This window comes from Lepus europaeus, chromosome 17, assembly GCF_033115175.1.
Source record: "Lepus europaeus isolate LE1 chromosome 17, mLepTim1.pri, whole genome shotgun sequence".
Lineage (NCBI taxonomy): Eukaryota > Metazoa > Chordata > Mammalia > Lagomorpha > Leporidae > Lepus > Lepus europaeus.
Genome location: NC_084843.1, coordinates 32637077 through 32660341, shown reverse-complemented (window position 1 = coordinate 32660341; position 23265 = coordinate 32637077). Strand labels below are relative to the sequence as shown.

General features: G+C 47.0%; 1 protein-coding gene across 1 annotated transcript in view; it reads right to left on the bottom strand.

Annotated features, from left to right (window-relative positions):
- TLL2 (tolloid like 2) overlaps positions 1 to 23265 on the bottom strand; it is a 137701-nt gene that overhangs the window by 42259 nt on the left and 72177 nt on the right. The window contains exons 5-8 of the mRNA XM_062214274.1: positions 13141 to 13296; positions 10906 to 11023; positions 5919 to 6097; positions 4951 to 5056 (exon numbers count right to left, since the gene is read on the bottom strand). Coding sequence (XP_062070258.1) covers positions 4951 to 5056; positions 5919 to 6097; positions 10906 to 11023; positions 13141 to 13296 — 559 coding nt within the window. The remainder of the gene's footprint in view (positions 1 to 4950; positions 5057 to 5918; positions 6098 to 10905; positions 11024 to 13140; positions 13297 to 23265) is intronic.

Below are 23265 nucleotides of genomic sequence, written 5' to 3'. Positions count from 1 at the left end.
TCCTCCTATCTTCTTCCGCCTACCAGGGCGCGGCTCTCTCTGAGCAATGATGCAGGAGCCATTTCCGCTTCCCTCTTCAGGTTTCTGCCCTCCCCACCCCATACTCCATCTGCCCCTCCTTGCTCTAACCACCACCTGTGTGCTCACAGCTCATGCTCTGTTTCTAGCCCAGAACCACCTGCCAAGTCCCTGAACCTGGCAACCCCTCCAGGGGCTGCCCTATGAGCCTCACCTCCACCACACTCACCTCCAGGGGCTGAGCTATGAGCCTCACCTCCGCCACGCTCCCCTCCAGGGGCTGCCCTAGGGGCCTCAGCTCCGCCACGCTCCCCTCCAGGGGCTGCCCTAGGGGCCTCAGCTCCGCCACGCTCCCCTCCAGGGGCTGAGCTATGAGCCTCACCTCCACCACGCTCCCCTCCAGGGGCTGCCCTAGGAGCCTCACCTCCGCCACGCTCCCCTCCAGGGGCTGCCCTAGGGGCCTCAGCTCCGCCATGGCCACGCTCCCCTCCGGGGGCTGCCCTAGGGGCCTCAGCTCCACCATGGCCACACTCACCTCCAGGGGCTGCCCTAGGGGCCTCACCTCCACCATGGCCACGCTCCCCTCCAGGGGCTGCCCTAGGGGCCTCAGCTCCGCCATGGCCACGCTCCCCTCCGGGGGCTGTCCTAGGGGCCTCACCTCCACCATGGCCACACTCACCTCCAGGGGCTGCCCTAGGGGCCTCACCTCCACCATGGCCACGCTCCCCTCCGGGGGCTGCCCTAGGGGCCTCAGCTCCGCCATGGCCACGCTCCCCTCCAGGGGCTGCCCTAGGGGCCTCACTTCCGCCACGCTCCCCTCCAGGGGCTGCCCTAGGGGCCTCACTTCCGCCACACTCCCCTCCGGGGGCTGCCCTAGGGGCCTCAGCTCCGCCATGGCCACGCTCCCCTCCAGGGGCTGCCCTAGGGGCCTCACTTCCGCCACACTCCCCTCCAGGGGGCTGCCCTAGGGGCCTCACCTCCACCATGGCCACGCTCCCCTCCAGGGGCTGCCCTAGGGGCCTCAGCTCCACCATGGCCACGCTCCCCTCCGGGGGCTGCCCTAGGGGCCTCAGCTCCGCCATGGCCACGCTCCCCTCCAGGGGCTGTCCTAGGGGCCTCACCTCCACCATGGCCACACTCACCTCCAGGGGCTGCCCTAGGGGCCTCAGCTCCACCATGGCCACGCTCCCCTCCGGGGGCTGCCCTAGGGGCCTCAGCTCCGCCATGGCCACGCTCCCCTCCAGGGGCTGCCCTAGGGGCCTCACTTCCGCCACACTCCCCTCCAGGGGGCTGTCCTAGGGGCCTCAGCTCCGCCATGGCCATGCTCCCCTCCGGGGGCTGCCCTAGGAGCCTCACTTCCGCCACACTCCCTGTTATCCATTCTTCCATTCACTCTCCAGCCCTGGCCTCTCACAACAGCAGGGAAGGTCCCTCTGGCTCACCCTCTCTTGTGGAATCCAGGTGCTGTCCACGGCCACTGCCTGAGCTCGGGTGCTCGGCACCCATTCCTGAATTCCTCCCCAGAGCCTCTCAATGGGTCGCTCCCTGTAGACTCAGCTGCCTCTGCTCTACCTCCTGCAATGTAATCTCCCAGAAATGCAGGGGGACGAGCGTGCCCTTTTGGCCTAGAGCCCTTCACCAACTTCCAACCACCACCTGGCTCTCCAGACTTTGTACACCGGCCACCGCCTTCCTCTCCGACAACAGCTCTGCACACCCGCCTTAAGCAACACCAAACTCCTTCTCAGCCCTGTACATGCTGTGAGGACTGCCCATGCTCTTGTCTACTCACAAACTCCTATTCATTCTCCAAAACCCCATTGGGTATCCTTCCCTCTTAAAAGTCTTGCCCAGGTCCTTTCTCCCCCTCTTACCTGGGCTTCACCACACCTCTCTCTAGGCCTTTTCATGAGTCTAGCTCCCTTCTCATGCTGCTCTGTTGTCCCTGAAGCCTGCTGCTGGGGGCACCAGTCTTCTCTGAAGGGGCATGCTCCTTAGGCAGCGAAGGCTGGTCCGTCATCCCTGTCCGTGGGGACAGGAGCACAGCAGGTCTCAAGAAATGCTGCTGGCCGGCGCCGTGGCTCGACAGGCTAATCCTCTGCCTTGTGGCGCCGGCACACCGGGTTCTAGTCCCGGTTGGGGCGCCGGATTCTATCCCGGTTGCTCAAATATGGCCCGGGAAGGCAGTGGAGGATGGCCCAAGTCCTTGGGCCCTGCACCCTCATGGGAGACCAGGAGAGGTGCCTGGCTCCTGGCTTCGGATCAGCATGATGCGCCGGCCGCAGCGGCCATTGGAGGGTGAACCAACGGCAAAAGGAAGACCTTTCTCTCTGTCTCTCTCTCTCTCTCTCACTGTCCACTCTGCCTGTCAAAAAAAAAAAAAAAATGCTGCTTTCGTAAGTTGTGCAGCCATGGTCTCCCAAACATTTTGCAAAGAAAAATAGTAATTTATATCCAGAAGGAAGCATGAACATGTTGCCACATCACTTTTCTTAGCTGTGCACTCTCCCTTCCCCCCCTAGTGCTCTGTTTTCCGTGCTCCACTACCCTGGAAAAGACCCATTTTCTTCCTTTCTTCTTCCTACCTCACTTCGTTGTCTTTAGATTTTGTAAGTATTTTCGTTTTCTTTTGTAAATCAGACTTCAAGCTCACTTTCTTAAGATGTGAGCACATGGGAGTCCAGAGCCTGTATGGATTTCCTTCGCGGCAGCCCTGAACCTGATGTTTAGCCCACTGACCTGCCTCGCTCTGGTCCCTGCTGCCTCTTCTCTGGGTCTGGAGTCCTCTAGAGAAAGCTTCCATGGAATACCAGGTCTCCTCCACCACCCTCACGAAGTCTTGACTCACAAGGGATGGTTCCACAGAGAAGTCCAAATCCAATCACGAATTACTCCTCTAAAAGCAGGCCCCTCTGCCCCAGCAAAAGGTGTGTCCCTTTGGAACTACTTCCTTGGCTCTCATGATGAAAGGATTCTGCGGCACAGACCTAAGGGGCACCACAGCCTAGGCAGGCCAGGTTAAGCAACCCTGCCGCTGGCCACACCACGTCAGCAACTTTGCCAGGGGGCGTGGCACAGGGAGACCACGTTCTCCCCCCAACTCTACTCACAGGAACTCCCCACGTGCCAGATCTGCGTGGGGCACTTTGCACGCATTATCTCGTGCCATCTTTATAACTCCCTACAGCAGGTGCCTGGATCACCAGACGGCCCACTCTAGAGGTGAGAAAAGCTCCCAAGTGACTTGCCCAGGGCACAGAGCCGGCACTGGAAGCCAAGCAGCCCTGGAGCTCACCTCCGCCCATCTTCCTCTGTCCAGCCCCAGTGTTTCCCACTGCCCAAGAGCCGGGAGGCCTCCCCATGCGTGGCTCGATAGAGGTAAGGACACTGCAGACTTCAAACACAGGAGCTGTGCTGGCTCAGGCGGCCGGCTCCCTGGGGTGGGACTCTCTCCCCTGCACACCCCTGAGCTGCCAGCGCTGCGGTGGCCTGGAGGACATTTACGAGAAGAGCTGTTCCCCTGTGTAAACCACTCAGTAACGTCCCTTCCCCCTCTCGTGTAGGACAAGTTTTGGCATTGAGATTCCACTAAGCCCAGAAAGGGTTTGGCAGATGCCTTAGGAAATAAAACCGTCAGTTCTGAGTCCACTACACAAAGGCGCCCCTGTCCCAGAGGATGGTCCCCTCATCTCCTGGAACTGTGCCCAACAAACCTCCACAGACACCACCCCCACAGCCTGGGGCCAGCCCCGGGGGAGGGCATGAAGTGCAAGGAGACAGTTGGGTCGTAAAGACTGTGCAGGCAGAGTTTCCCACCAGCAGGAGCAGCCTTTGCCCCCCCTGCTCGGTGCAGAATTCTCTGCTTATAGAGTCAAAGACGAGGTACAGGCCATCTCCAGGGGCTGCGTGGCCAGGACGAGTGCCATGGAGTTAGGGTATAAGGAGAACTTGACAAATACCAGAAAAATCTGCCAGTAAGGACCCACTGAGCAGTGGATTCTGGAAACCCATGCAGAACTCCGGCATTAAGGACACAGCAGGTACCCGCCTCCTGCAGAACAGATTCGCCAAAAGCCTTCTGAACTCTGGGCCAGGAGAAGGTAGCGTGCAGATTGTTAAGTTAATGAGTCCTTGCCGGTAACACGCAAATCCCAGGGCAAGGTGCCGTTGCCCCTTCTAATGTTCGGGCACAGAGTCTCTCTCCGCTCGCTTGAGCCCCAGTCCTGCTCTCGATTCCAGCTTCCTGCTAATGTGCACCCTAGCAGGCAGCAGGTGCTGGCTCAAGTATTTGAGTCCCTGCCACCCCATGGAGGAACCAGAGCTCCTGGCTCTAGGCTTGGGTCTGGCCTAGCCCTGGGCATTTAGGGAGTAAGTGAACCAGCAGATGGGATCTCTCCTCTTTCTCTCTCCTGTCTCCCCATTCTTTAATAAAATATTAAATAAATACAAATTTTTTTAAGAAACCACGCTGCCTGAGCCCTGCTCAGGTCCACCAACTCCCACCCTCTGAGACCTGCAGGCAGGAGACCGGGGTCCTTGTCAATCTGCCCCCTGCCAGCTGTGCACTCTGGAGCTGACCAGACCCTGCTCTTGAGCACCTCTGGAATGAATCGTGGTTTATGGCGCTCACTGCTGTGCCAGGCCTAGCGCCCAACAACCCAGGCCACCTATAGAATCCGGGTCCTGGTGCCTCTGTGTTGTCAGCCCGGCAACCTCACCATTACGTCCTTTCCCAGTTTGCCTGAGGGGCTGCCAGTGTTATCTCTGAGGACCTGACTCCACCCTATTTCACTGCTGCATTTCAAGGACAGGTGCGCCAGCGGCTCTGTGGGCGTGGCCTGTGGGGACCACTCTCCCGAGAGCTCCTACCCTGCTCCCACCAGACGCGGGCGGGTGCGGGGAACACGCACAGGGCAGAGCAGAGGTTCCGACCTGGAGAAGGTGTTCCGGGCGTAGTGCATGATGCTGTCGAAGTCGTAGGTCTCTCCCAGGGAGCTCACTTCCCCAGCTTCCATCTTCAAGAAATTATACTCCTGACCTGTGAAACCAAAAGCAGCCCACTGAAGGGAAGCAGGGGAGGGGCCCTGCAGCTTCCCAGAGCCCTATCCACCCAGGCGGTCCCAGCAGGCTCTGCGGTGCTGAGCGTGTTGTTTGGACAGAAAGGGAACCCTGAAGCTTACAGCAAGCCTTATGTCCCCCCATCCCCCCTACTCCGTCCCGTCCCCTCCCCAAAGCCATTCAAAAGCCTTAAAGTTTCAGACAAGTTCACTATCAATTTGCTACCCACCCTCCAAAAAGAACCCTGATGTTGGAATTAGAAGAGACAAAACAAATCAAAGTTAATTTCACAAATGTTCACAATTCACGTTCTCTAAAATATTTTTAAGGCAACCATACTATTCAATCAGCCCCTCTCACGTTTAATAGCAATTTCCCTGCACAATGAACATGAAAAGGCATTTTTTTTTTAATTTTTTTTTTTTTGGAAAAGCCATTTTTAAAGCATCTGGATGTGTTATCTGCTTGCAGGAGAATGTCTCTGGGCAGAAACACTGCTTTCACACACACACCTTCCTGATTGTGTTTCGGTCTTTAAGACATGTGTAGCCCAAGTCAGCAGAAAGGATTCTGATAAAATCAGTCAAGAGAACTGTGTGTGTTTGTTTTCTGCTCATCAGCTCTGCTCTGGCCCAGCTTGTTCCTTTTAGGAAGCGGAGTTGGGTTTCACTGTCCCTTACAACATGGAAAATCATTTCGCTTCTGCTCCCCCTACAAGCTAGGCAGAGGACCTCCCAGGGAGGGCCACAGGCAGACAAGGGCAGTGCTGGGGACAATCGCCTGGCTCTGGGGATGCCTCTTTCCTGACCAAGTGGCCCTGGGCTGTCCCCACGCCCCCTTACCTGGCTGAATGTTTTCTCTGATGATGGTGACGTGTTGGTCTCTGTCCGGGCGGGTGTGTTCATGCCAGAACCCAACCACGTGGCCCAGCTCATGAGCCACAATGCCAAACTTGTCACAGTTCTTCCCAATGGAAATGGCCTGCGGGCCTCCTCCTCGGCGCCCGACATAGGAGCAGCAGCTGCAGCAGTGCAAAAATACCAGTCAGCAGGCCAGGGATTATCAGGCGAGGCAAGCCCCTCATGTGTGTTCCACACACGTGTGCAGGTGTATACGTGTGTTTGTGTGTGTGAAAAAGAAACACATAACTTTGTGGGTGACAGTGTTCTCACTGTTTATCTTCGCACCCAATATAGAACCCTCCCCAACCCCACCAAATGCTGCTTGACCTCTTTGGTGGTCATGGATCCTCTTGAGGATGTGAGTAGAGACATGGTCTCTCCTTCTGGGATAAAGTGCACATCCCAGCCCTCCTGCCCTGGGTGCTGAGTCTCTCACTGACAAGGAGAAACAGCTGCCAAAGGAGACAGCTGAGTTTTGGGAAGCATGTGTCCACGGACCATTACCAGGGGACTTTTAAAGATGGCATCCTTCTGAGCATAATCATATTTTCAAATACTATTTATTTACCATTCCTAACACAGAAAGGAGTAAAACAGAAATGGGCTATGATCCCACTAACGCAGATAACCTCTATTGAGTTAAAAAGTACATGACAAAAGATTAAATATGAAGTTTCCTCATCCAGTTACTTGATCATAGGCAACCGCTGCTAACAGTTTCTTGGATGTCTTTCCAGGAAACCTTAATATAGCTACAGACATATAGTTTTCCATATAAAGTCATATGTCTCTGTATCTGTGTATGCATCTGTATGTTTATACATGTATCTGTAGGTCCATATATTTATCCCATTACATGTTTTACTTACTCAATACAGTAAGTACACTATGAAAAGCTTGCCCTTTTCCCTCAATTTAGAATTTTTTTTTTTTTTTTTTACTTAAGAGGTAGAGGAACAGAGTTCCTATCCACTGCTTCACTCCCCCAAATGCCCACAATGGTCAGGGCTGGGCCAAGGCAGGAATCAGGAGCTGAAAATTTGATCCAGGCCTCCCGCATGGGTGGCAGGAACCCAGTTACTTGAATCATCTGTATCTGCCTTGGCAAGAAGTCGGAGTCTGGAGCTAAAGACAGGAATGAAACTCAGATGAGACATGGGCATTTCTACCACTAGGATAAACACCTGCTCCTTCAAGATCTTTTTAATAAGAGCTCATATAGAACTCATTCATTCTTTTCAAGACAACACAGTGGGTGAGGTTTGACCGAGCGGTTAAGACACAGTTTAGGATGCCTGGGTCCCATATTGGAGTACATGGGTTGGGTACCCAACCCTGTCCTGAACCCAGCATCTTGCTAATGCAGACCGCGGGTGGCAGTGATGCTGTCTCAAGTAACTGGGCTCCTGTCACCTGTGTGGAAGACTTAGATTAAACTCCTGGCTTCAGGCAGGCACAGCCCGGGCCATCACACGCGTTTGGGAAGTGATCCAGCAGATTGGTGCATTGCACACATCGCACTCTCTCTCCACCCCTCCTCCCTCTCAAATTCTGAAAAACAATAGCATAATATTAAGCTTATTTCATGGTAATGTTTTTTATAGGATTAAAATGTATTCCATCCATCTTCTACTAATGTCTGTTTAGGGTGACTCTAGTTTTTTTCTAACCAAACGAAGTCACAGAGGAGAGAAAGACAAATAAATAGAAAAAAGTGAAACAGTAGAACTCTCACTTGCCCATGGTAAGGGAGATCTTTGGGCAGGGGCTGAACAGACTACCAGGGTACGTTCCTGGGAAATTTTGATAATACTGTCAATTGCACTCCCCCACATGTTATCTATTCATACACTCACTAATCATATATTTAAAAGCTCTATTGCCCCACACTCTGGCCAATACTGGTTTTATGGAATTTTCTACCATTTTCACTTTAGTGAAGCTGGATAGTTTTTCACATATTTTGACATTTATATGATCTTTCCTGTGAATTACATGATCACATCTTCTCTCAATTTTCTTTGAGTTGTCCACCCTTTTATAGTTGATTTGGAAGAACCCTTTGAAAATTAGGGGAAGGGGCCTGCACTGCGATGTGGCTGGTCAAGCGCCACCTGCAGTGCCGGCATCCCATGTGGGCACTGGTTCAAGTCCTGGCTGCTCCACTTCCAATCCAGCTCTCTGCTATGGCCTGGGAAAGCAGCAGAAGATGGCCCACGTGCTTGGGCCCCTGCACCCACATGGGAGACCCGGAAGAACCTCCAGGCTCCTGGCTTTGAATCAGCCCAGCTCTGGCTGTTGAAACCATCTGGGGAGTGAACCAGTGGATGGAAGATCTCTATGCCTCTGCCTCTCTGTAACCCTGCCTTTCTAGTAAATGTATAAATCTTAAAAAAAAGAAAAGAAAGAAAGAAAAGAAGAGAAAATTAGGGGAAACTGGTTTTGATGGCCAAAAGCATTGAAAATATTTTGGTTATTTCTCATTTGACTTTTCTTATTTATGCATTACTTTTCTTCCTTATTGCCATGGAAAAGCTTTGGTGTTACAAAGTTTCTTCATTATATGATGAGCTGCTTAAGAGACCATCCATAGTTCAGGATTACACGTGAAATCCACCCTGCTTCCTTTCTTTCTTCCTGCCGACATGTCTTCCTCTCTTTTTTCCTTTAGACTTACATCTTTGTTCAGCTAGAATAGTGTTTGATGTTAGGAATCATTGACATAGGAAACCAGCTTTATTTTTTTCCTCAGAGATCTAATTATTACAATATCCAAACATACCAAATGATTACCCCATCTTATTTTTACACATTTAAAATGCAACCTAAATTTGTATATAGGTATATGTATTTTGAACCCTTTTTGCCAATTAGCTCTTTCTCCTTAACTTCTAAACTATTTTCATTGTTATAAGTCATTCAGAAGTGTTCTTCTTGCTCTAGGCTCTAAAGGTATCATGTAAGCAGTGCTAAAATACCTATTTCCTGAAGGCTTAAGAGAATTCACCTATGACACTCTGTGCTTGGTGCTTTGGAGGTGACAGCCTCCCCTCTTCCTCAGTGTCTATCAGAGTTGCTGGACCTTCACGGGGACCTCACAGTCATGGCCATTACCCAGATGTGATAGTCCTTGCCCTAGCGTTTTGCAAACCGCTCCTCCAGTTCAGCTCAGGCTGCTGGCCACCTGCTCCTTTCTCTTTCTAATTTTGTGTGTTTCTATGATTTCACGTTTGTACCTCTATCACAGATGCTCCGTCTCTTTTTGCTTACTCGGATACTTCACTCTTGAGTTTATCAGCCCTGTCATAGCTTCGCTGATCTGTGCCCTGTGCTCCGTCAGGTCCATCTTCCCGTGGGGTGGCGGCTTCTCTCTGTTCCCCTTTGGTAACGTCTCTGAACTAAACAGCTCACTGTCATTCTGAAGTCGTGATGTGGGTGTACAGGCCTGTGGATTTTCCTCTAGACACAGCTTTAGCCTTACCTCATTTTCAACTGCAGGGCTCTCATTATCTAGACATTCTGCAATTTTAATCTTGATTTCTTTTGACCTAAGAGCTATAAAATAAAAAAGGAGGGGCAGCTTTTAAACTTACCAGTAATGCTTATTTTATTTTTGCTATAATGTCTAGTTTTATTGATTTGCAAACAAGGACTATTTCTGCCCTTTAGAATCCATTGAGATGTTCTTGCTGTGTAATGGATGGCCAAGGTCTACAACCCTTCAAAAGGCACTTCAGTGTGTTACCAGGCTACAGAACCCCGTCGTCCCATAGAGTCACTCTATTAATTACATTTTTCCAATCCTCTATGAAGCTCTGCTTATTTTTTGGTCAACTTGACACTGATCTCCTTGGGCTGACGGAAATGAAATAAGTCTCCTGCTGCCAGTGTTCCTGTCAATTTCCACTGAACTCCCTGAGGCTGCTTTTAAGACGATGACCGCTGTGCTATTTGGTACATGAAGATTTAGGATAGTCATAGCCTCACCATACCTTGTCTCCCTTCACACTGGAAAGAGCTTCGCCTTTTTAAAAAAATTTTTAAAACCCCCACTTTCTGGCTTTAACAAGAAAAACAAGACAAGAGCCTTGTCTGCACGACTGGCATTGTGACGGCAGCTTGCTTTGGTTAGCAGTTGCCTGTCTGCCTTCTTGCCTTTTACTATTAAGAGCCTCAGCAATATCCCGTATGCAGAGCACGCCCTTGGGCTTCCGTTTTTGACCCGGATGCGGGGTCCTTTCTCTTTCGGTAGGAGAGCCCATCACCCTTGCATTTACGAGCACAACAAGCGGCTTTAGGTGTAACCCAGTTGTTTTATTCGACGCTTCCTGCAGGAAGCCCATAAGCTCCTGGAGCCCCTAAAATTACTTCTCGAATTTTGCATAAATAGAATGAAAAGATAATCTTATTTTGATGTGAAATAATTTTGACACCCATGCATGCAAAGGGTCTTCCAAAACCTCATGAAAATGTGTATTCTAAAAAAGCTGGGTTTGGATTTTGCAAACTCTTTGCACCAAAATAAACGTATCTTTTCATTCCGTTTTCCATGACTTTGTCAAAGCACCTCATGCACGCACTGGCTCTCCAGGCAGGAGCGCCTGTCACTTCATCACAGGGTCACAGACCCCAGAGTCGGGCAAGCACTGCCTTGCGCCTTTCTCCACAGGGAGCATCGCCCATCCGGCCCCCGCAGCCCTGGTGCCAGGGCCCACTCGGGGCAGGTCGTCCTGCAGTCCTCCTTGGGATCCACCTGCATTGCCACTTAACTGTGATTTCACCGTGGGCAAAGGCAGTTCAAGCCAACCTTCGACTTCCACAAATCACAGCTCATCGGAAATGCCCGGAGTTCCTGAAATTCTGGCCCCTTGGCCCCTCTGCTGCGCCGCCCTGGTTCTGCGGGGCGGCTGAGCCCTGGCGCTCTTACCCACAGGCTCTGTAACTGAACACAATAAAGCTTTCCTCGTCGGTCCGTTCTACGAAGGTCACACAGGTGTGCTTCTCCCAGTGTCTCATGGCCTGCTTAAAAATGGCCCTCTGGCTTCCTGGAACGACAGGGCAGGTGCTTGTCACTTCCTCCATGGGGCCATACCTCCCCCAGAGGGTTGAAGGCATGGCTGATGTAAAAAAATCCTGTTAATAATAACTGCATTCACTTGAAATTTAATGAGCGCACATTGTAAGTGTCCTCACCATGAGCCCCCCACAACACCCCAAACCAGTAGCTATGAGTAGTGATGGATATGTTAATTAAGCTATTGTGATTATTGCTTTAGATATGGAGGGAGGGTTTCACCAGCTCATGGAGGAGCCAATATAGTGGCAGAGTGGATAAAGCTGCTGCCTGCAAAGCCAGCATCCTATATGGGCACTGATTTTTGTCGTGGCTGTTCCACTTCCAATCTAGCTCCCTTCCAATGCACCTGGGAAAGCAGCAGAAGATGGCCCAAGTGCTTGGGCTCCTGCCACCTACATGGGAGGCCCAGATGAAGCTCCAGCCTTCTGGCTTCCGCCTTGGTTGTTGCTGTGTCCGTCAGCAGACGGAAGATCAATCTCTCTCTCTCTCTCTCTGTAACTCCGACTTTAAAATAAATAAATAAATAAATAATTTTTTAAAGTAAGAGTTTATTTTGGTGCAAAAAATTGTAATACATGGAAAATACGTATTATGAAAATGCTATGTACATATGAATTTCAAAACTCATCAAAATAAACTCGTACTTTCAATTTCATTTTTCCAAGAGCTTTTTGAAGTCTCCTCTTGTGTATCAACTCATTACATTATATACCTTGACTAAATATTTTTATTTATATTTAAATATTCTAAAACTTTTCACAAGCGCTTATTCTGGTGACCCAGAATAGAAATATATGACACTTTTCCCTTGCTAAAAATATAATGTAACTTTCCTAAAATACTCAAACCCAGAAAGTGCAAATTGGGAGCAATGGCAAAACTGATTTTACAAAATATCCTGGGCTCCCCAACTTTTCCTTTGTATTGAAAGCAGCTTTCTAAACTTAAAACACCTACCCTGCTCATTGAATGTGTAAACTGCAGGTCTATGAAGTAGGGGGGGGAGTAGGTAAAAGACTAGGCAGGAATGGGTGCCTGGTGCAGTGGTGGAGATGCCACTTGCGATGTCCCTAAGCCATAATGGAGTGCCGGAGTCTGAGTCTCGGCTCTGCTTCTGGTTCCAGCTTCCAGCTAATGCACACCCCGGGAGGCAGCAGGTGACGGCTCACGTACTTGGGTATTTGCATCCATATGGGAGACCTGGACTGAGTTCCCAGCTCCTGGCTTCAGCCTGGCCTAGCCCTGGCTGTTGCAGACATTTGGGGAGTGAACCTGTAGATGGAAGATCTCTCTCTCTCTCCCTCCATCTCTGCCTCTTTCTGCTTTCCAAATAAATAAACAATTTTAAAAAGAAAGAGTGGGTAAGAGAGGGAGGCAGGGCTACTTAGGAAAGGATCTTGTAGATATAGTCAGGAGTTATGGTTTCATTCTAATGGTAATGGAAAGCCATGAGATGATTTACGTATTTTTAAGCTAATAAAACTTAGAGCACATAATTACAAAATTAGTTTGTGCCAGACAAAATCCTAAGTATGTTGTTTAACTCAATCAGCAAAACAACTCCATGGAGTAGAAAATGTTATCTCCTCCACTTAGAGAACAGGGCACTGAGGCACAGGGAGTTCTGCACTCTGCCCAGCGCGTGCTCGAGGCTGGACTTGCACCGGGGAGTCACGCCCGGTCTCCTGGCCCCTCTGTTTGCTGCGTGGCCGGTCACAGGGGCCCACCAAGTCCAGGGTGTCCATCAGGCAGCAGAAGGCCGCCCATGGTGTGCGGCTGCTCAGCTCTTCCTTCCGAAGGGAGGATGCGCCCTCACCTACCCATCCTGCAAACCCCATTCACCCTCCAGACCAGGGTTTTGTGTCATGCACCTCACGAGCCCCAGGAAGATGGGCGTCTCTGAGGACGCAGCCCCAACAGAACCCGCAGTTGCCTCTGGGCGGGGGACTTCAGCAGGCAGGAGCGCTGTGACCCCGGCATCCGCTTGGCGCTCCTGCGAGGCATCCACTCCTTTCTAGGAGGTGCTGTCAACCTAGGGAGACAAAACACCCAGCCCGCAAGCAGGGGTCACCTGAGGTTACTGACCAGTGAAGTTCCCTCCAATGACATAGGGGATGACCCCCCCGGGCCATATCCTCTCCGTCCTTGAGGTCGTGGCTCTTCGAACCCGAGGAGAGGAGGTCTCGGCTGCGGCTTGCACCATCCCAGGGCTGTGCGGAGGCGTGGCATTCTCCTTGTCACCTGCAAGACAGTCAGGTACCCTTTACTTTGACCTTTGCCTCCCCCTGTGAATCAAGGCTAAGACTGTATTGAGCACAAAGCCGTAGAAGGGAGGTTGAGACGGGTTGTGCAGGGAGTGCTCGGCGTGTTCAGGTTGTGAGTGCCTGGGTGGTTGCTTTCCAGGCTGCAGGAGGACCTAGGGCAGTCACTGTGCTAGGCCTGGCCCCACTGGCCACAGAAACAGGGGTGCCCACATGAGGCGTAGCCCTCTGGGTGGGGCCAAAGTAGAGGTGTGCTTCCTTCTCAGAGCTGCCAGCATTTGGGGGCACAGGCTGAGTCAGTCCCTTACCATGTCCAAATACCATCAGTGTTGTACATTTTGAAATTATTTGGTCAGCACAACAAAGAAAGTGGACCAGTCTGTGATGTGGAGAAAAAAAATTATTTGCAAGATAGACCATTAGAAGAAGCAGTGCCTTATGGCTGCATCCCCTCTAACCCCAGTTCTTCCCAGTCTCTCATCACATCTGCACCCTGGTGGGAGAAATGTAGGAAACAGATGGGAGCCTCATTTAAGGTCCTGAGTCCAAGCATCAGGCCCTGGAGACAGCACGAGTGGACAGGTGAACAGGTAGACCAGAATCCTGAAACCTGGGGTTGCTACACACCTGGATCCACACTCACATTGGTCACCCTTCAGATCATTTAAGGTTCTGTTGTCAGTCCCTGAAATCCCACGTTATCCTCACTTGGCGCATTGTCTCTCTCCAGGTTTTATATTTTCTCCCCCAATACACACACGCTAAAAATCAGCTTTTGGCTTTGTCAGTGTTTTCATTTTTGAAATTTCATTAATTTTATTTTATTGTTCCCTTCTCTTATTATTTATCTTTTCCTGACATTTCTTTCCTAGCTTCTTCTTTGTAAAAAAAAAAAAAATTAAGATAAAATTTGCACATCATGATGGTCGGTCTTATAAAGTAGACAATGCAGTGGTTTTTAGTCTAGTTACAGAGTTGTGTAAGTGCCATCACACAGGCACTCCCCGTGGCTCCCGCCCCAGTCGTTGGCAGCCGGCCACCTGCTCTTTTGCTATGGATTTGCCTTTCTGGCCATTTCTCATACATGGACTCACAGCACATGCAGGTGCAGGGGTCCAAGCATTTGGGCCATCTGCTTTTCCAGTCCTTAGCAGAGAACTGGATCAGAAAAGGAGCAGCCAGGACACTAACTGGCACCTATATGGGATGCTGGTGCCACAGGCAGAGGCTTAGCCTACTACGTCACAGCGCCGGCCCATCTTTTTACTTTCATGATAGCATCCTTTGAAACACAGAAGTTTTTATATTTTGATAAAATCCAATGTATCTATTTTTCTTTCGTTGTTTAATGCTTTTGGTGTTATATCTAAGAAACCATAACTGAATCCAAGGTCACAAAGATTTAGATCTGTTGTCTTTGAAGAGTTCTCTAGTTTTGGCTTCTATATTTAGGTCTTTGATATATTTTTGTTAATTTTTCTTTATGGTCCAACTTCATTCTTTTGCATATGGATATCAAGTTGTCTCAACAATATTTGTCCAAAAGACTAGTTTCTCTCTAAGAAATTGTTATGGCACAAACCCATTATTTTCTAGCTTCTTGGGTTAAATGCTTAGCACATTAACTTCAACCTTTCTTATGTTCTAATATTATCATTTAACACTCAAGTTTCTAACTTCCTCTTTACCTCATCACACACCTTGATTTGTCCATTTTCAAGGTTAGATACCAATGTATTCTGTAAGTTCCATTTAGAATCTCTTCCTTGCTATTATTATTATTTAGATGTGCAATTTTATACCTCTACACATTTGTTTCTCTGTATGTCACAGATCCCAAAGACTGTATTCCAAGTAGCCGCTCTACGAGGCAAACATTTCTGCAAAAGGTCAATAGTGAACCCTGTGAGATCAGTGGGGCACATGTTCCCTCTTACAACGGAGGAAGCAGCTGTAGGCAATATGCAAATGAATGGGAAAGCTGTGTTCCAATAGACTTTGTTTGTCATAACAGACAGTAAGATTTGGCATGCGGAACACAGATGGCTGGCCCATGCTTCAAGATATCAATTCTTTGGTATTTAGAGTTTTCTTTCACGGTTTAGTACAAGGCATATTTTTTTTCTATTTAACATTTTTTATTTTTTTTCTTTTTTTTAACTTTTATTTAATGAATATAAATTTCCAGTGTACACCTTATGGATTACAATGGCTTCCCCCTCCCATAATTTCCCTCCCACCCACAACCCTCCCCTCTCCCGCTCCCTCTCACCTTCAATTCACATCAAGATTCATTTTCAATTCTCTTTATATACAGAAGATCAATTTAGTATAAAGATTTCAATAGTTTGCACCCATATAGAAACACAAAGTGAAACATACTGTTTGAGTACTAGTTATAGCATTAAATCACAATGTACAGCACATTAAGGACAGAGATCCCACATGAGGAGCAAGTGCACAGTGACTCCTGTTGTTGACTCAACAAATTGACACTCTAGTTTATGGTGCCAGTAACCACCCTAGGCTTTCGTCATGAATGCCAAGGCTATGGAAGCCTTCCAAGTTTGCCGACTCTGATCATATTTAGACAAGGTCATAAAAGACAGAGTGATGATAGTAACCAATGATCCTAAGAGTGGCATTACCAAGGCAGATTTTTTAAAAAAGATTATTTATTTGAAAGAGTTACAGAGAGAGGGGGACAGACAGAGAGGGAGAGACAGAGATCTTTCAGCATTCACTTGTTCACTCCGCAAATGGCTGCATCAGCTAGGGCTGGACCAGGTAAAAGCCAGGAGCCTGGAACTCCGTTGGGTCTCCCTTGTGAGTGGCAGGGGCCATCTTTCACTGCTTTTCTAGGCTCATTAGCAGGGAGCTGGTTTGGAAGTGGAGCAGCTGGGACAGGAACAGACATCTATATGGGATGCCAGTCTCCCCTCACCCTTTGCCAAAGAAACCTTTTATTTAAGGAATACAAATTTCATAAGTACAACTTTAGGAACACAGTTGTTCTTCCCACCATACCTGCCCTCCCACCCAAACTCTCACCCCTCCACTGACTCCCTCTCCCCTTCTCCATTAAGATTCATTTTTAATTAACTTTATACACAGAAGACCAACTCTATACTAAGATTTCAATAATTTGCACACACACATACACAATGTTTGAGAACAAATTTTACAGTTTACTCTCATAATACAACTATTTGAGGACAGAGCTCCTGCATAGGGAGTAAGTGCACAATGACTCCTGTTGTTAATTTACCAATTAACACTCTTATGGATGACATCAGTGACCACCCGAGGCTCTTGACATGAGCTGCCTAGGTTATGGAAGCCTTTTGAATCCACAATCTCCATCGGCATTTAGACAAGGCCATAAGCGAAGTGGAAATTCTCTCCTCCCTTCAGAGAAAAGAACCTCCTTCTTTGATGGCCACTTCTTTCTGCTGGGGTCTCACTCACAGAGATCCTTCACGTAGAACATTTTTGGCTTTCCATGCCTGGAATGGGATGCCAGTCTTGCAGGTGGCAGTTTAACCCACTGAGCCTCAGTGCAGGTCCCCCTGACTGATTTTTATGTATGCTCCATGTGTTCTTGAAATAATGTATATTGTCTAATTGATGGGTGAAGGTACAAGTGTTGCTCAAATAATCACCTACAAATATTTTTGGCTCCTTGGCTTATTAGTTACTGAGAAAAGTGCTGTAAATAATCTCTAATTAAGTTTGTGAATTGTCTTTTTCCCCTTTATTCTTAAGTTTTATTCTAGATCTTTCAAGACCATGTTAGTTAGAAAACAATTTAGGATTGTTAAATGTTCCAAATGACTTGTTCCTTTTATTGCTAATGACCTTCTATATAATAACAATAATGCTTATCCATAATAAAGATTATTTTGTCACATGTTAATATTTGTTATTTATCTATTTATTATTATAGAAAGCTTTTATTTAATAAATACAAATTTCATAAGTACAGCTTTTGGATTATAGCGGTTCTTCCCCCATACCCATTCTTGCACCCCCAACCCATCCCACCTCCTATTCCCTCTCCCATCCCATTCTTCATTAAGTTTCATTTTTAATTATCTTTATATACAGAAGATCAACTCTATACTAAGTAAAGATTTCAACAGTTTGCACCCACACAGATACACAAAGTGTAAAGTACTGTTTAAAGGCTAGTTTTACCATTAATTCCCATAGTACAACACATTAAGGACAGAAGTCCTACATGGGGAGCAAGTGCACAGTGTCTCCCATTGTTGATTTAACAATTGACACTCTTATTTATGATGTCAGTGATCACCCGAGGCTCTTCTCATGAGCTTCCAAGGCTTTGGAAGCCTCTTGAGTCTACAAACTCTGACCTTATTTAGACAAGGCCATAATCAAAGTGGAAGTTCTCTCCTCCCTTCAGAGAAAGGTACCTCCTTCTTTGATGGCCCCTTCTTTCCACCGAGATCTCACTCACAGAGATCTTTCATGTAGGTCATTTTTTGCCACAGTGCCTTGACTTTCCATGCCTGAAATGCTATCATGGGCTTTTTAGCCAGATCCGAATGCCTTAAGGGCTGATTCTGAGGCCAGAGTGCTTTTTAGGGCACTTGTCATTCTATGAGTCTGCTGTGTGTCCTGCTTCCTATGTTGGATCATTGTCTCCTTTTTAATTCTATCAATTATTATTAGCAGACACTTGGTCTTATTTGTCACATGTTAATATTACAATGAGTTTTAGTTTGATTAGTTTTGCCTCATATGGCATTTTTCCATCTATCTATTTTCAGGTTTTTTGTGTAAATATATTTTTATTGAGTCATTCAACAGATGTTATTCTGTAAGTAAAACATATTCCCACAACAAACAATAAAACAAGATTTGTAATGATCATAATACTGAAGTTCAATATTATCTTTTGTTGAATATGAAATAGGTTTTTGTAAATTAACACTTTATTGAGAATAATTATAGATTCACATATGATTGTAAGAAATAATACAGAGGGATTTTGTACACGCTTTATTCAGTTTCCCAAGGGTAAAACTGTTTTCTGCAGTACAACAGAATAATCCGCATAAGGACATTGATACAATCCAATGATCTCATTCAGATTTCCTCAGCATTTTCCATGTGTGCTCATTTGTGTGTGAGTGTATATGCATGCATAGTTCTACACAATTTCATCACATGTATGGGTTTGTAAAGCCACTACCATATTAATAATTATGAACAGTTCCATCACCACAGATCCCATCTGCTAGTCCACTCCACAAGTGCCCACAACAGCTCCTTGGCCAGGACCTAAGTCAGGAGCCAGCAAATCAATCTAAATCTCCAACATGGGTGACAGAAACACCATCCCTGCTGCCTCCCAGGGTCCCCATTAGCAGGAAATGAGGAGCTGGAGCCAGGAATCAAACCCAGGCCCTGTGACATGGGTGTGGGCATCTCAACAAGCATCCTGATAGCAACTCAGCCAGTCACCTGCTCCCGTGCATGGGTGTTTGAGTGAAGTGCTCGTTTCTCTGGGATAATCACCCACAAGAGGAATTACTGGGTCAGGCAGTAATTGAGCCTGTTTCTGGCTTTTGTACTCTATTCTACCGATCTACTTGTTATACCTTTGCCAATACCAGAATGCCTGGGTTACCACAGCTATACAGAAAGCCTTAATACAGGGCAAAGTGATGATTCCCTTGTCAATCTTGTTTTTCATGATTGTTTTTGCTGTCTTCCCATATAAATTTTGTGTGTGCTTCATGTAAATTTTTTTTTATTTGATAGGTAGAGTTATAGACAGTGAGAGAGAGAGACAGAGAGAAAGGTCTTCCTTCTGTTGGTTCACCCCCCCAAATGGCCGCTACAGCCAGAGCTGCACCGATCTGAAGCCAGGAGCCAGGTGCTTCCTCCTGGTCACCCATGTGGGTGCAGGGGCCCAAGCACTCGGGCCATCCTCCACTGCACTCCCGGGCCACAGCAGAGAGTTGGACTGGAAGAGGAGCAGCCGGGACTAGAACCCAGCACCCATATGGGATGCCAGTGCCACAGGTGGAGGATTAACCAAGTGAGCCATGGCAGCGGCCCCCCATGCAAATTTTAGAATAAGCTTTTCTATGTGTGCTCTTTCACTCTCCCACACGCTGAGATTTTGACAGGAATTGTATTAAATCTACCTATCAATTTGGAGAGAACTAGCACTTTTGCTATATTGAGTCTTCCAGTTTGGTGGGTGCAGTACTACCCTTCATTTGTTTAGAACTTGCCTTCTTTCATCAATATTGTCTAATTTTCACCACACAAATCCTGTATATATTTTGTTAAGTGTATGTCCCAGTATTTCATTTTCTTTGGAGTGGCTGTAAATGGCATTGTGTTTTAAATTTTGGTTTCTGGATGTCCATTGGTAGAATATAAAAACATGAGGGAATTCTTACTACTCATTCATTGGTCCTGGGGATTTTTTTTTTTTCTTGTAGATTCCTTGGAATTGTCTATGTAGACAAACATGCCATTTGCAAATGGTAACAATTTTATTTTTTCCTTTCTGATCTGAATGCCTTCTACTGTTTTTCTTGCTTCATTGCAGTGTCTAGAAATTTCTTGCTTCATTGCAGAGTCTAGAAATTCCAGAACTATGTGGAATATGAGTACCTTCGCCTTGTTTTTGATCTTAGGGAGAGAACATTCAGTCTTTCACTATTAAGTATGATGTAAACTAGGTTTTTGTAGATATCTTGTATCAAGTTAAAATATTTCTCCTTTATTCCCAATTAGCTGAGTCTTTATAATGAATGGGTGGTAGATTTTCATTAAATGCTTTTTCTACATCAATAAATGTGATCACAAGATTTTTCTTTTTTATCTGCTTGATAAAATGAGTTGTTTGGGATAATTTTCAAATATTGAACCAGTCCAAACAGTTTTACATACCTGGAATAAATATCACTTGGTTATGGTGTATAATTCTTTTTTAAACATTGTTGGATTTCATTTGCTAATATTTTGTTGAGGATTTCTGCATTTAAATTTAATTAGGTTTTAGGTGTTTCAAAATATCTAGATTTTTTTTCTTGTTCAAGCTAAGGATCTCCTTTAGCAGCTGAGTTACATTTTAGTTTGTTTTACATTTATTTTATTTTATGATATAACTGGACTTACTTCCTTTCTGAGTCTTGTTAAAATCATGTTTATTTATTTGAAAGGTGCTTGGACAGGGAGGAAGAGTGCCCATCCACTGGTTCACTCTCCAAATGCCCACAATGGTAGGGGCTGGGGCTCAGGCCTTAGCCAAAAGCTAGGGATGCAATTCAGACATCCCACATGGGTGACAGAAACCCAACTGGTTGAGATATGGCCACTGCCTCCCAGGGTCTGCATCACCAGGAAGCTGGAGTGAGGGGCTGGGGCCAGGAATTGAAGCCAGGTCCTCCCATGTGGAACATGAGTGTCTTAACTCCTCAGCGAAACATATGCTTCCAATTTCCTCCTCTCTTTCTCCTTTACTGCTTTCTACCAGCTTAAGACATTTTTATGATTTATCTGTTACTTTCTATTCTTTAATATTGCTTTTAATTTTGAACATTCATATTTGACTTAACAACGCATAAAGAATCAGTGAACTAGAAAACAGATCTGAAGAAAGCAGGCCAGTTGCATGCTGAGAGACAAACCATTCCTCAAACAACTTTAATTTATAAAAAGACCCTCACATTTTCCTCTTGTTCTTTACTTGCTTTTAAACTCCCAAATCTGTCTCTATATCAGAGGCTTCCTCACAATTTAGACTTATATCCATTTTCACTGTTTCCTTGCTGACTGCTCCTCCCTGCCTCTCACCCTCCCTCCAGAAAAACACCTGTGTTAGTGCTCGTTCATGAAGGCTAAAACTTCTCTTGGTCTTTGTAAATACTTTTGTCCTCACTCCTGAAACAAAGCTTAGCTGGGAATGGTCCGTGTTCTAAGTTGGCAGGTTTCTTCCCCAGCACGTCAAAGGCAGCACTCCAATGCCCTGTGGCTTTCACTGATGCCAGTGGGAGGTGGCTTCTCAGTTTCGTGGCCACTGCTCCACCCGGGATCTTTTGTTCTGTTTCCTTTTGCCCCTTGTCTTTGGTGTTCCTCAGCATCATTACCAGTGTCTAGAAAAGGCTTTGTTTTAATTCTGCGTTGGGCTCTTACAGTTCTTGAAATCTCACACCTTTCTTCAGTTCTAGAAAATTCTAATTCATTATGCATTTGACCATGGGCTCCCTGGCTGTCTCCCATTGGGAGGTCTATCACCTTCTAGAATTCCTGTTATTCCATACTGGACATTGTCATTTTATCTTCCATGTCTCCTCACTTTCTTTTATACTGTATGACTGTTAATCTCTCAGGGCTGAAATGTGTTGCTGTGGGTTCGTTCTGAGAGGAAGAGCGCAGTGGGGGCAAGAGGTGCGGAGTCACCACACAGACACGGGGAGTTGGGTGAAAGCAGGCTTGAGGAAAGCAGCCTGCAGACTCATTTATTTCAGCTGGTGCAGCAGCTTATACAGCCAAGGCAGCCAATCTGGTCAAGGGGCAGCTTATGCCATAACCAATCACTGCCTGTTGCCAGGCAGGCTCCTTTGCCAGGTGGGTTCCTAAGCCATTTCCTGAGTAACTGACGCTTGCTTGCCAGCGGCCATCTTGGCATGGCCTTCTCATTCCACCATGTCTCCTCACTTTCTTTTATACTGTATGACTCTTAATCTCTCAGGTCTGAAATGTGTGCAGTTTCCTTAGATCTATTTTCTACTTTACTTCATTCCCTTCATTTAATTGTGTGTGACTTACTACTTATTTCAGTTTCTGTGAATACAGATATCACTTTACAGATATCACTTATGGAAGACCTATTTAGAGCTGCTTCAAATGTCTTTTTTTTTTTTTACATTGCCATCCTGTGCCTTTCTCCCAAACTTTCCCTTTGACTCTTTATTCCCTCAGACATCTATTATGGGATGGGTATTGGGTTAGTGGTTAAGATGCCAGCTGGGATGCCTGGGTCCATATCTCACTGCCTAGGTTTGAGTTTCAGCACAGCTCCTGATTGCTAAAGCATACCCTGAGCGGTAGCAGGTAGTGGTTCAAGAAGTTATATTTATTAACATTTTCTTCAGATGGTTTTATCATTTCTACATCCTGGGGTGCCAGTTCTCCAATCTGTTGTGTCTGTTAATCCTCCCTCATGGCTTAAGTTTTTGTGTTTCTGATGTTTTATTTTAAGCTCAAGTCGAGGCAAGACTATTCCTTTCTCGTAAGAGCCCCATAGGCCTTGAGTCTTGGGCAAGACCCATTTTTGCATTCCCAGAGCTCTTGGGATTCTAAGAATCTAGATCGATTCTTACATGCATTTCTCAGTTTGATTCTCTTATGCAGAAAGTATGCTTTGAGAACTCACACATGTACGAGGAACAAAGCTTTGGGATTCAGTTTCTCATAGGAAAAATATTTGCCCCAACTTAGAGCCTGAGAAAGACAGCAAGATTTCTTGCCATTCTTTTTTTTCAAAGAATTATTTTATTTATTTGAAAGACAGAGTTACAGACAGAGGTAGAGCCACAGAGAGAGAGGTCTTCCATTCTATTGGTTTACTTCCCAAATGACCACAATGGCCAGAGCTGAGCTGATCTGAAGCCAGGAGCCAGGAGTTTCTTCCAGGTCTCCCATGTGGGTGTGGGGGCCCAAGGAGTTAGGCCAACTTCTACTGATTTCCCAGGCCATAGCAGAGAGCTGGATCAGAAGTGGAACAGCCGGGACTTGAACCGGCACCCATATGGGATGCCAGTGCTGCAGGGTGGGGCTTTAACCCACTGTGCCCCAGCGCCTGCCCCAAGATTTCCTGCCATTCTTCTGAGCCCTGCAGAGGCAGTCATTTCACGCAGGATGCCCGTCTCTGCTCCTGCCTCGCATGGGACCAAGGGTT